Here is a 14,106-nt window from a genome sequence, read left to right on the forward strand (position 1 = left end):
ACGCAGAGGCGAGGAGGGAAGGCAGGAGGATGTAATCTCCAGGAGCTGTTGATACAGAGAAACACACAGGGTTTGGGTCAAAGGGATTAAAATGGTGGAGGTGCTGGCTTGTAAGAAGAAGAGGGGCTGAAGGATAGCGGCAGGAGCAGCGGGCGAGCCACCCCATAACACAGAACGCTGGAGAGATTACAGGGGAAAATGGGGGACAGGGGGAATCCTGCATGTAGAGGGGAAGACGTGACTCCAAGTGGCATTGGAACACAGCATTAGCTGGACACTATTCTACTGTATGCAGGCTTAGCAAGCTCGGGCCACGGGGGGAGAAAAGGCATCCATTTTCGAGAGGCTAGTCAGCTGGTTCTCTGTAAAGGAAATGTAGGTAAAAAAAAGAAAAAAAATGCATGGTATTATGGCCTTTGACAGTTGGTCATTTAAAAGCAGCATACATATTTGTCCTTAGGTTTATGTGTTACAATTTCAACAAAATGGACTGTAGAAAAAATTATGGCAAAGCATGTGGATCAGAGAATCTTCAAAACATCAGCTCTTACAGAGTTTAAATGAGTAAATAGTAGTCCAAACTGTGGTGAACTACGTTAAGCATACAATACTGGAATGTAACCCCTGATATCCAGCAATATAAAGACTGTTATTCCTCCAGTTTCACAATCTCAGGTGCTATAACAGTTTAGCCTGATCAACTATTATTATTATCAGGGAGGAATAAAATCCATAAACAGTACCAAAACACATGACATCACATGAAAACAACCTGTTACGTATTACAGAGTGGTTTTCTGGTCCTGTCCTGGTAGAGACAGCTAGTTGAGTAATGACAGATGGGTCTCCTGCGAGTGCGGGGGAGCACAACGGAAAGGCTTTGACAGTCTGAAGAAGAAGCAGTACATGTATCTGAGCTCTCCTCTCCTCCACTGTCTCTCCTCCTCTTCTCTCCTCTCTCCTCCCTGGGGTGTGTGCAGAATGGATGGCCCTGTCTGACCCAGGCGACACTGATGTCTAGTCCTCTACACTATACAGTACCTACAGCGCGCCTGTCTCCCTCTAATATACACAGTCACACCCAGAGCAGACAGGAGCACCAGTCCCTGTCAGCCGCCACCAACAGGCAAGAATCAGGGGTCACAACAGTTCAACAGCTCGACCTCTGCTGGACCTCAGGAGAACTGCGGTGCTGCCATAATAAATCTTATAACACTACCACTTCATTAGTAGTAACTCAAAGATAAACAGTAGTATTCTATGTCCTCGTCATCATCTTCTTCTGTCAATTGCTACTAATCTTTAGCCCTTAAGAAGTCTATGTTTTGGTTTGTATTTTTATTTTTTTTAATGCCCTGATGAACTTTTTCTTGAGGCTGGATTCCATTGCTTTTCATATAAAGAGTTACAGCAAAAGTTGTGAAACATAATGACATGGAGAATTAAGATTCATTTATTACTATATATATACGAAAATGATGACTTTCTAAATGACTGCTAATGGAGCCATAGCAAACACAGCTGTATATGTTGCAATAAATGGAACAGCAAACAAAGAAAAAACTAAAAGGACGGCTAAATATAAACAAATACACGTGCATAGCTTTCGGAGTCTACTCGTGTTAAAAATTCCAAATTGTTCTCACAAGCTCTAATGTTCCACTCATCCCTTTGAAAGCACACTTAAGCACCTCATTGTTGAACCCATACCTATGGCGTCTACCTAGTATGTCCTTACCCGTGGTATTGGACTATAAGCACCGAGATTCCGTAGCAGATTGCATGATAAAGCAGCCCACAGATAAGGCAGTAGTGGTAGAGGTGGCTCGTTCCTGTGTAGCTCTATGCAATGAGAAAAGAAAAAGTGTGATATGGCACTGATACGCCGCTCTAAAGACTATGGGCCGTGCGTTTTTTCATGCAGCCGGGTGTACAATCAATAAAATGGATTAGCTGCAAAGGTATGTATAAAGGTTATCGTCCGGTTCTCCTGCATGAACACAGAGGCGACCCTGCAAAACAATTTTGTAATGTGTCAAGCTATTTCTTCTGAGGAAATCTGATTATGTTTTGCACTACCTAAAATTGATTTGTAGGGGTATTCATTATCAAAGGAAAAATAGACCCTACTTGCAGCACCTACTGTATATACTGTGGTTGTTTGCGCCGTATTCTCACAGTTATAGCCCTATCATATGTGTTTTTCTTACACAAGTACACCACTGTTTTTCTTACTCTGGTATGTTCCTTTGTGCTAGAAACCTACAGAATGTGTCCCAAATTCCTATACAATTAGAATAAAAGTAAAAAAGAAATGAGTTATGTATTAAATGTATGGCAGTAGTTTTAGTGTTGAATGTTTAATGTTGAATCATTATAAAAATGTAGTAAATTTTCTTGCCAAATGGAATCATTTTGTGTCTACTAACATTAAAATATCTAAAAGCAGTAGTTATTATGTTTAGATGAATGCTATTGTATTGTTTATATGATTTAGTTTTAAGTAGGTCTCTGTGTGTACAAGGAAATGTAAATTTATATCAGAAGATTGTGCCTCTTCGTCTGCCCCAGGCTGTGCACGGTGGAGAGCATAACTCCCAGGTTGACTCTTTACAAAACTTATTTTCCAAAAGTAACTACTTCATTTTCAAACTCTAAAATAATCTTTCATTGAAACAGCTCCACAAAAATCCAGCAAAATTCTTTGTTGCTAAAGGCCCCAGTTAACCTCTTCCTCTTCCTTAAAGCAGAGTCTGCAGCTTTTAGTGACATCCAGTGGCAAAGTTGCAGATCAGAATTCCACATGGAACAGTAACTTTGCACCAGAAAGATATCATATATTTTCTTATTTATAAGCACGACACAAATGTCTTATAGTACTGCTTACTTGCTAGAAATCTGTTCACTATGTATTTAAGAACAGGACGAAATGGATCAAACTTGAGTATATACCTGATTTGATAATGAGAGAAATCATTGAGATTTATGTTTAGATTTTTTCTTCACATCTTAGAAAGAAACCATACTGAACCACACCAAAGGCAGTCTAACTAACCAAAGCTTTTTATTATAATTTCATCATTATTAAATAGCATATCAAGCTGATGCCAATATGCATATTCCTAGTGGACACTCATCTTGTTTTGACTTCTCCTCTCCTTGATTGGACCTTTGCAGCCCTTTGTTAAACTTCAGACTTCTACAGCCTGCTTTTCCATCACACTGATCTAACAGCCCGCTACCTCCCCAGACGCTTCCTCCATTCCTCCATTTCTACCTATACACACACACACACACAAACACACATACATATACACACACACCAACTCTGACCCATCTACAGCATGACAACCCCCCCCATCCCCTTCTCCCAAAAAGGCCCCACTTTGCAGCTCTCAGCCTTTGTCTCCCATTATCTGCACCCCTCCATGCAAAACCAAAACTGCCCCTTCATCTCTGCTGTGCATGTGGGCTCACACTCTAACCAATGGCATGCACTGGTCCGGTTTTATCCTGTAGCCAATTGACAATGCTTTTCACACCTACTTAACAGAAGCAGCAGCAGAGATGGGGGCAGGTTGGCCAGATCATATTTGGCTTAAAAGCAGTGCAGGGGATTTTAAAAGACACACAAAATGGACTCTCTAATTACTGACTCAAGATCCGGGACTAGATTAAAAAGGGGAGAAACTTATAGAAGGCTTATTTTCATTCCTTAGACGTTTTCAATGAATATAAAAGTGGTCATTGATTATGCCGTAAAGGGGAGTGAAGTTAAGTAGTGAAATATAAAGTACATATAATCACATTAACTCGTAGTGATTAATGTAATAAAATGTGATCTTTTTTCCCTACATCTGTATTGAATGTGTTCACAGTCAGGGACATGCTCCAAATGTTAAGAAGCGGTCCTCAAAATCCACTTAACCAGTTCAAAGACATCAGTGAGAGCCATACAGATAACTCATAAAACAGGCTCATAGAGGGCACATATGGAGAAACTATATTAGTGCATCAAGAGATTAGAATTTATACAAATCTATGACCTCAATAGAGAATATATGCATTTGGTACTAGAATCTACACATGTATTTAAACCTGATCAGTCAAAGTGTACTCACAAACAAACTGAAGTTATAATTCAGCAAATGTTATACTGATGAGACCATGAAATACTTTTTGTAGAGCAAAGCATATACACAAATAAGAACGTTTAGAGATCTACTGTGTTTACATTACACCAATTACTACATGTGGGATTTCGTAGTATTTTATGCTGTAAGCTGAACATATTGCCAGTGCTACTTTATAATAACTACGCCTACCTTAAATAGCCTTAATAAAGCATAACCTAGTTCATAATGAACAAATAGTTTATTAAGAATGTTTCAGACTTGGTAACTGTAGTTTTTCTAAAGTGTTACATTGTTTTTGAATTAACACAATAATACAATCTATAAAAACATTTCAATCAATGTAATTTAGTAGTATTTTCATGTAGTAACTTTACATATTCTTCACTTACACTGAAGCTTGTGTATGTGTGGGCTAAATAGCTTGACTTATGTGCACATCTGCTCACATTTCTCTGCGATGGCCTCAGTCCAGACCTGCACTCAGCCTCTCAACATGATCAATACCAAAGCATTTTTCATCATTGATTATGCAATTATGGAGAAGTTAAGTCAGTGACAGGCCCTTCATGTCTAGGCGTTAAGCAGACAGAATGAGAGAGGAGGAGGGAGAAGGATATACACACACACACACTTTCCCCTTAAAAACCTAGTGCTTAAAGTGCGTTCGCTCAGTGCAGTCCAGGTACTCCACTCAAACGATTATAAAGCCACGCTGGTGCAGTACATCACTCCTATTAGCCACACCGGAGCAAAATGGTATCGTAATTAACGGTCGCAGCAGGATTGAGCGCTGCCCTGACACGGAAAAGTGGGCCTACTTAAGCTCTACAAGGCATTTAAATATGCACAACCCAAAGCCTTCTGCTCTATGGACAGCCCACTAACATTATCCGTACACCCTCTATGAAAGTACAATGGCAATCCTAGAAACGAGTATGAACATTAGACTTCTGATCAGTAATCATTGGTTTATCAACTATTTTGTTTATTTGTGTGTGTATTTTTTTTTTTCAAAATATAGATTAACTGAATGCATTACTAAAATGTGTACCATTGAACTACCCCCGCTGAATCAGAGCTACATTTTAGGGCTATGCCAAACAATGAATGACCTTGGCCTGAACCAGAACTAAACCAGGCTTCACTAGGCATGGCAAAAAAGACTACACCAGAGTTGCCAAAAATCCATGCTCAGGTACTAATCAATTCTAAAGCTAGTATCAAAACTAAAACACTCAAACAGGTATTAATAATGAAATAAAATCTAGCACAAAGAATGACAATCCAAGACACCCGGAACCACATGACAGTATTAAAGAAACTAATATTATTTTTTGATGAAAAAATTCCACTGTATGAAGTCACTGTAGTATTAACATCAGTACTTAACCTATTCCTTATGGAAATCAAAATTTTGTATTGTGGCAATACTAGATTAAACCCAGAATTACACCATGACTAATACAAACCAGGAAAAACAAAGAACAAAGCAAGACGTAAATTAAAAAGTAAATAAACTCAAATTATGCAAAAATAGTCTGGCACTATCAATATCTGAATCAGTTTGGGAGAACTTGAGGATCCCTAAACTGTTTTTCAAAGCACACTATCCACCATCATCACTGCCTATCACCTCTTTGTACAACCTCCTTGTTTTGTTGCATTTTGTCTGGAGCTTATCCTGTGCAGAATACAGATGGATCCATATGTGTCAGGAATCATTATGTGCATTTTCGTTATTTTTGCTGTTTGCAGAGTGTGGTGTCTGCTGTGGTACGCTAACGTCTCGCGCAGGCTAACGGGAGAACAATGCACATAAAAGAGGAGTGTTGGAGGGAAGCGTCTCGGGATGAATGCAGCAGTGTGGAGTTAGTGTACGGCTGTGTTTCTCTACATGTCCATATGCCTCGCAGTGAGATGTAAAGAAAGAGCAGACAGAGACGCCCTTTTGAATAGCGCGGAAATAATGCATGTTATGTTTTCGGGCCTGCAAGCTGCACAAATGCTCCTAAATGTATGTGTGGGATGGCTAAGTCCACTCAGATGGCAGATTTTGTCGTTCTTAACCCGAAATGCTCTCTCTCTCTCCTCCTCTTCTTCCTCCTCTTTTCTTTTTTCTTCACAAAACCCCCTTTTCAAATTCCATTCAGTAGCTAATGTGCAAGCTTTAGCTACAAGACGCGGTTACAAGCAGCCTGCCAAATGCCTAAACCAGTAACATCTCCTCCTCCACCCCTCTCACTCGCGGCCTGACTCTACTTATCATGTGGCTCACTGCAATCAATTATTGTTGCAGTGCAATCGTTAATAATTTCCTAATGAAAATGATTCTGTTGATCTCCGTTGTCTTTTAATTAAACATAATTAGTCGTCGGCTCGGAGCTGTGGCGGGGGACTCCTTTAGGGTACAATTTTGTTTTAATACACTGATAATGAAATTTTTACATTGTGTGCCGTGTTTAGTTATTATTCAGTCACACTGTTTCGCTATGTTCTCAGATAAGAGATAATAAGCCTCGCACCTACTGTCGCCACAGTCATTTTGAAAGAGCAGGGTTGAAATGAACAATTAAACTGTGAACTGCAAGACCTCTCTCGTCTCATACTGTTTAGAGCTGCGTGTGGCCTGAGACTGAAGATGTGCACACAAGCTAACCTTTAAGTATGGAAGTAGCTAAATATTTTACTAAAGTTGTTTATTTTTTGAAAAAGTTAACACATCTTATAAAATATTACTTTTCAATGGCACACACACTGATATGGCATAAAGTAATCATAATGGCAGTTAATGTTGTAATTGAGCAGCACTAGTAGCTGATGGGTTTAAATACAATTTTCTAACTTTAAGTAACGGAGTGCTCTAAAGCAAAATTTGGGGCCTGCTACTTTTTACTATATTTATTAGTTCCATTGGTTGCAATTTAGCCTCATACATTTACATGGAGATGATGCTGTTTTGTTTACAAGTGCTCCCTCTGCTGATCAGGTGATTTTAAAACTGCAAGCTTTTAATGAAATCCAAAATTCCCAATCTAATAATTTGGTAATAAACTTTTATACACACAGCTGCACCTATTTTAATGTTTTATATGGACTTATATACTTATTTGTTTTGTTTTTCTGTTTGTATTGTATTTTAAACAGAGAACCCATGAAAAAGAGAGCCCTAGTGCTCTCATGGGGTTCCCCTGTATGAATTTAAATAAGGCCATTATTTTGCAATCGGTGCTTGTAGTCATAGTAATAGTAGTGGCACTCCAAGTAATCTTAAACCTTATTCAAGTAAAAAGTGTAGAGAAATAAAAAAGTTCTGTTCCTATTCTGATACAGCCATTTCCACCCTTTAAGTCCAATTTTCTTCTCAGGCTGCATGTGTCCAGACAGGTCATGCTAGTTCATGTTATGCCTCACAGGTCTGGAGCTGTGGACCAGTGGACAATGGCATAAAGAGAGGATCTGATTGAAGGGACTTAGAGAATATGAAATAATACAAAGAGTTGGTTAATTCTCCACTATGCTGGCTTATGTAAAACGCCCTTGTTACATTGGTCAATTTGGGCTCGAACAAAGGGCTAAGTTGCTCCAGAGACTTATTGGACATGCTGTATCGGGATGTGGTCTGGCTTAAGCCGCTTATAGTAGAAAAGTTTAGGTGACCTCTGAATAATGCTACATATAATGGTCTCTGTCGGGGACTATAGTTTCTCATATCAGGTGACATGGACCAGAACAATGTAGGCCCAAGTCAAAATGGAATGGGGTCAGATTTGGTACTAAAAACCTAAAGATATTTATGCCAACTGAATCTTGAGTGAATCTATAAGACAAGATATGACTTATTTAAATGGAGAATGTATTGCAAATGGAGAATGTATTGCTTTTTTGTCATCTTACTTGAATATACAATTAGGTGTTATTATTATTATTTTTTAATAGCTATCTACTTTGTCCTAATGGTATCACCTGTTGTCTCCATGTACATATTGAAATACAGACAAATCCTCCACCAGAAAAGTTAGCGCATCTTTATACCATGATACATTCAACACCGGATGGCCTTCCTCCACCTAATGACTATATATGTCTGGGGTTGAAAGTGAAACTAAACTGTATATGGCGTATCATTTTTCTCATAGGGAGGTACTAGAATAAAATAAAATAAAAAAACACACACACACACTATTATTTATAATGGTGTGCCTTGTAACCTGTAGCAATAATTAACAAACCCGTTCAATACCATCTCCACTGAAGTTTCCTAAAAACATACTCAAAATGCTTTTCCTATCATCAATTAGACAGAGGAGCAGATTGTTGTGGAGCCCTCCCATCAGCGCGTGTTGTTGACGCTTGTATTGAAGTGACGTGACACCATGACACCCATCCCTCTCTTCTCCCACTCCTCCATCCTTATCCCAGCTGCATTGTTTATCAATCTGTTGTTTGTGTGCTCCCTGTCTGTCACTGCCTCTCTCTCTGTCTCTCCGCACGCTTGCCTCTGCATTACTGTAACATATAATTATTCCACACACTACTCTCCCTATAACTTGAGCGCTTCAAAGAGACTGTCTGTTGGAGTGTGCAGGCAGGCGGGCAGGCAGGAGCAGTGCATTGTGGGAGTTCCAGGTGGATTTGTTGATAATGAGTTAGCACAGAGCTGGAGTGGGGAGTTTGGGTAATGGTTGGATGCTGTGAGTTTAATGTAAAACAAACAGGGCCCCGCTGACACATTGATACTGGCCTCTCCACCCGCACTGCAGGCTCTGAGTGCTCCCATTTCAACTGAGAAAAACTCAAAGAGGAAAATATATTAATTAAGTGGCTGAATGATAATACACAGGACTGGGATTTATGACCTTCAAATAAAAATATGTGATATTACAGCATTTGGGGACATGTTAAGTATGTTTAAGTATTTATAAAAAAATAATAATAATAATAATAAAAAAGATCACATTATAAGTAAAAAAAAGGATCGAGTTCCAGAGAATTCTAAAACATGAAGATTAGATTAGAATTGTATGGACACTATTAAGAAAAAATAAAAAATAATAAATCTAAATTAATTGGTGTTAAAAAAAAAAAGTGTAGTGAAATTTACCACAGCTATAACTACTACTTAAAGAGGGGGTAATTTACTTCTATGGGGTATTAACTGCTAACACATAACACATTAACATGTTATTATCAATTTCACTTTCATTTTTGATGGTCTGAATCACTCCACAATCAGTGTGCACATCTTATTAGTTTTTTCAAGTTGTTTTGTACAGTTTTGTATCATGCTTTAGTATATTTATGGAGAATTGTCCATTCTCATGTGGGAGCACCGGACAAATCTTAGAGCTAACAGGAGGGTTTGAATGGGGCCTGGGGAGAATACAAAATTACACAAACATGCATGGATGGCATCTAAAACATCTTCAGGCATATTTCTGATGTGGGAACAACATTATAAGTGGTAGAAAGTTCCAAAAAGTATATATTGCAGAATACCCCCTTTTTAGCTCAATCTTATACAACCAACCCAGGGTGAAGAGGCACCTTACTCCGGCTTAGTTAAAGTTGAAAGATTAGATTTAGTATGCTGGAACCATATGTATTTTGTCTCCATATGTCTAAAGAGATATAGAGACAAAAACCCATAAACAAATTGTGGTTAAACTCACATTTAGAAGAACTAGCTCTTAAAATAGTCCCCGATCCAGTTAGTGATGTGTGCTGTGAGGTGAACTTGTCCCGGTGAGGACGACCTGAGGCATCCTGCAGGCCACCACACTCACACAGGCCTCTGCAGGTTACACACCGAGCCCATGTTTAATACATAACACACAATGCAAGTCTCCCAGGAGTCACTTTACTGCTGCCATGCTCTCCTCTGCACATGCACTCAGCTCAACTTCCTGAATGACAAGTACACTGTAAAAACACACACAAGTTCCCTCGAATACATTTTACTGCATAGAGAAACAGGTTGACTCAAATTACTTGGTTGGTAATACAGGTGTACAAAAAAGGCCTGGATAAAATGTATGACAGTGAATGGCGCAAATAACTAGAAACTGTTCAAAAAAAAAAAAAAAAAAAAAAGTAGATGAGTTTTGTAATTTGTCATTTTAAATACACTGATATTACATTATATTATATTTATTAAAAAATATGTATATTCATTGCTCAGTCAAGTTGCCCAATGCAGCGATACCAAAATGCATTTCTTTGTAGAATCTTAGAATGATTTCACTGTGGTCAGGGATCACATCAGTGCTTTAAAAAATACTATAACAAGAAAAGTCCTCAGAAGCAGATGTAGAAAATGTGAAATGTGTAATATAACTAGAGACCAATATAGTTCACAGCGCAACTTATTTCAAATTAGTTTGAACATGCACAATGGAGTTTTACAGTGCACCTCAAGGCAGAGCTGTGCAAAATGTGATGCAGAAATCATAGGTACAGACCCACTCAAACCAATCACCAGCCTGTACTTAGACACACTCCCCCCATAGACACTGGCAAACTTCCAAAGTGAAGTCGTCCTATCTGCGCACAGGCAGCCATAAAGGAAGCCGGGACCAGTGAAACGTGAGCCAAAACATATTCTCCCAACATATGTGTATTTAGATATTCACAGTTTTCCATAAGTAACGCAGGGAGCAATGAACCAGCCCACAGATATACCCAGGCCTTTGCTTTTCTGGGTGGCAGAAGGAAAAGTTAGTCCAGAGCTACTTTAGTTCGCCGTTAACATGATAAACACGATTCCCCTCCAACTTTGCAGCAAAAATTCAATTTGGAATTTGACAAAGATTTGATATTTTTACAGAAAGAGGATGGACATTCAATTTCAATGTCACCTCCAGAGGGTGCACACACACGCAGATAGGAATATTTAAAAGAAGCCGCAGAGGAGAGAGTGAAAGGGGGAAATGTAGTCACACTCCGGACAGGGACGCAAGGCTCCAAGTGTTCAAAACCATCAAAAGCTCCACTACTTTCTGAAGCAAAAAGTCGGCAAGAGGGAAAAATGTGGAACAATTTTGGAGACTTGCATTCACCTAACCGGGTTATCCAAAGAAATGAAGACCTGTGGAAAAGGGCTGATGAGTACCACTGCTGGTTTCAAATGCTAAGTGTTACATCAGGGGGTCCATGTTAACACATTTAGATCAACACTATTTCCTGTATTTTACCTACAACCCACTGAAACAATCGCAATCGCAATTATTACTTTTACCAAAAAAGTAAGTCATGGTTTAAATTTGTTGTAGCCTTAGTGGTAATTGAAATTGTAGTGAGAGTATTTACACATTACAGATCTTTTACAATACGCTTTTCCATAATACTTTTACTTCTGATTACTGTTCATGTTAATTTGAAGCTACATTTGAAGATATAAAGTATATAGTTAATTCTGGGATTGGGAGAGACTAGATTGTGTGAGGATTAATAGTTACAAACAATTAGATTAGAACCATGAATGTTCCAACAATAGTAATCTGAATGAGAGGTTTACAAGTAGCATTTAGTGTCGACTTAAATTAATTCTTTAGATTCAGAGAGCTCGGTTACATTATCTTCTCCATCAGATGATTCTTGTGGAGGATTTGCACTCATCACAAACTCGCAGCACAACAGCCCAGCTCTCGAACGAGGACGTGTGCAGAAGTTATTGTATTTAATTTAATAAGGCCATGTAGAAAGTGCCAACAAAAGCCTGCGTCAGTGAGAGACAGTGGAGGTGATGGGGGCTGTGCGATGCTATCTGGATGATACATGTATGAAAGTAACTCAACAAAACCAGCCAAATCCGGTTATTGCTCTATTTGTGTTTCATATACTCACTCCCAGAGCTGAAAGATTAGACGATTCCAAAAGCGGAAGTGCGTAATCTGCTTTAACAGCTTATCAAAACTTTAATGATTTGGCGATAAAGAGCACAAAGTTAAGTAGCCGGTTAAGAGGATAACTCCCCAGTGCAGTGGAGTGATTAGTAGATGAGAATTGGGAGAGCGAAAATCCGGGTTCTTTTTTTTTTTTTTTTCAAATCCCCTCTCCTGCCACTTATTCACTTTCAGGCAGAGGCAGCTCAGTTTCAACTTTGGGGTATTGTCACGGGGTAATCATTTCTGAAAAGTGATAAATGCGGGAGTCTCTTTGCTTCAACCTTCAAAAACCAAAACAACATCTCTATTTAGGTGTTAGTTTGTGTGAATTGTCTGGTAATAACACGGCAAGAAGAAGAGGAGAACAAACAATAGTACCGGTAGTTGCTTCTTGTTCAAATAGCCTGAAGCACCTAAAGGGTTAATCTGTCATTGTATTGATCTTGTGTTGTAGGGTAGCATAAAAGTGAACTGTCTGATATAGTTATTTCAATATTGAGAGTCAATGTACAAAAACAAGCAAAGAGCTATTTGGGAGTAGCCAAGGAGCTGGTTCTATCATGCAAATATGTGCCCAGACCTTTCATTACAACACACTAACTAGAGTAAATTCTGGTTGATAAAAAAAAATCTGAAATAAATACAGTTTTAGTAAAGTTTATACCTCAAAATAATTCTGTGCCCAAACTAAATATATTTTGCCATTCAGTAGCGCGTTTTAAAAAAATTCTACTTTTCACGCAGCAGGTCAGATCCAGAACTACAGGAGTTGAGCTAAAACATATGAAGCAAAATGGAGCAGGCTGCACTCATGCTGTGTGCCCTATCTGCTTTGAGATAGGGATTCACTTAGGAGAAAAAAAGGGGCATTAATTACCTTGTGAAATCTAAAGACCATTAACTTAGTGTGTCAAGTGATGTTTCTCAGGTCCTAATCACACTTTTAGTGATATAAATTACTGAGTGGATGAGAACAACAGATTAGAGGAGAGGCTCTCTGTGTGTTAAGTGTGTGCGCATATGTGACTTTGAGAAGAAAAAGTTACAGCGAGAAAGAGAGAGAGAAAGAGAGAGAGAAAGAGGAGGACGGAGGGATGTCAGTGTCTTTGTGTTGGTGCATGACGTGGCGTCCTGCGTGCCTCTCTGATAACAGCCAGTGCAGTGGTGTATGTATGTATGTGCGTGTGTGTGTGTGTGTGTGTGTGAGTGCTTACCTTTGCTGTACACCACACAGTTGTTTTTGTTGTCTTCTGCTCCCTGCCAAGTCACATCCAGCAGCCACCTGGGGCCAGCGCTCAGCACCACCGGGACCGTGCTCTTGGTCTTCTGCAGCAGGACAGATAACACACACTAATCAGGGTCTCTTTTTGGTGATTAAAGCGGCATTAATAAGACACAGTTATGCTCTGAATAACCATAAACACCATTTTCACAAACTCTACAGCATGCCACAATCCTTTTGAAAGGATTTGAGGACGAATTCCTCTGCGCCTAATTGTTAGTGAAGTAGTGACCAGTGCAGGAGCCTATATGTGTAAGAACCACTTATCATGGAGAATTTAACCCTGAGATTACAATCTCCAGTGTCTGGGAATTGCAAAAGAAAAGAGAAAGAACAAGGTAAAAGGGCTGTGACTTTGAAAGAGAAGGAAGTGGGCGCTCAGCAGTGAACTTTGGGCACATTGTGCCTCACTATCACCATGATCTTACTATTTCCTGAAACAAGCAAGGAAGAATTTAAAGAATCAGTATCCATTTCAAAGGGCGATTGAGGTTAGAGTTTTTATAATATGCTGGAAAATTATTCTGAATGTGTAAGGTCATTTTTCTTCTTGGTCAGAGGTCAAACGTGGACTTTTATTTCTTGCACAGAAAAAATCAGAGAGGGAGATAGAGTGCAACAACCCCCTCATTGCAGATTCACACGGCGCAGTGTCACCAGATTGGCTGGCTCTATTTATCCTCATGTGATTTTATTTTTTACACAATGCTGTTTGTTTTTAAAGGCCAGGCTGCGCTGCACTGTGAAATGGTGCTGAGGGGGTGGTAGACACATCTCGGACTGTGGCTCCACTCGCCTATTACTC

The 14,106-nt window shown here is 39.2% G+C and overlaps 1 protein-coding gene across 1 annotated transcript in view; it reads right to left on the reverse strand.

Annotated features, from left to right (window-relative positions):
• Positions 1-14,106, reverse strand: part of zfpm2a (zinc finger protein, FOG family member 2a) — a 121,747-nt gene that overhangs the window by 32,440 nt on the left and 75,201 nt on the right. Inside the window, exon 5 of the mRNA XM_055227527.1 lies at positions 13,234-13,345. Coding sequence (XP_055083502.1) covers positions 13,234-13,345 — 112 coding nt within the window. The remainder of the gene's footprint in view (positions 1-13,233; positions 13,346-14,106) is intronic.

The sequence above is a fragment of the Periophthalmus magnuspinnatus genome, chromosome 16 (assembly GCF_009829125.3).
Source record: "Periophthalmus magnuspinnatus isolate fPerMag1 chromosome 16, fPerMag1.2.pri, whole genome shotgun sequence".
NCBI classification, from domain to species: Eukaryota; Metazoa; Chordata; class Actinopteri; order Gobiiformes; family Gobiidae; genus Periophthalmus; species Periophthalmus magnuspinnatus.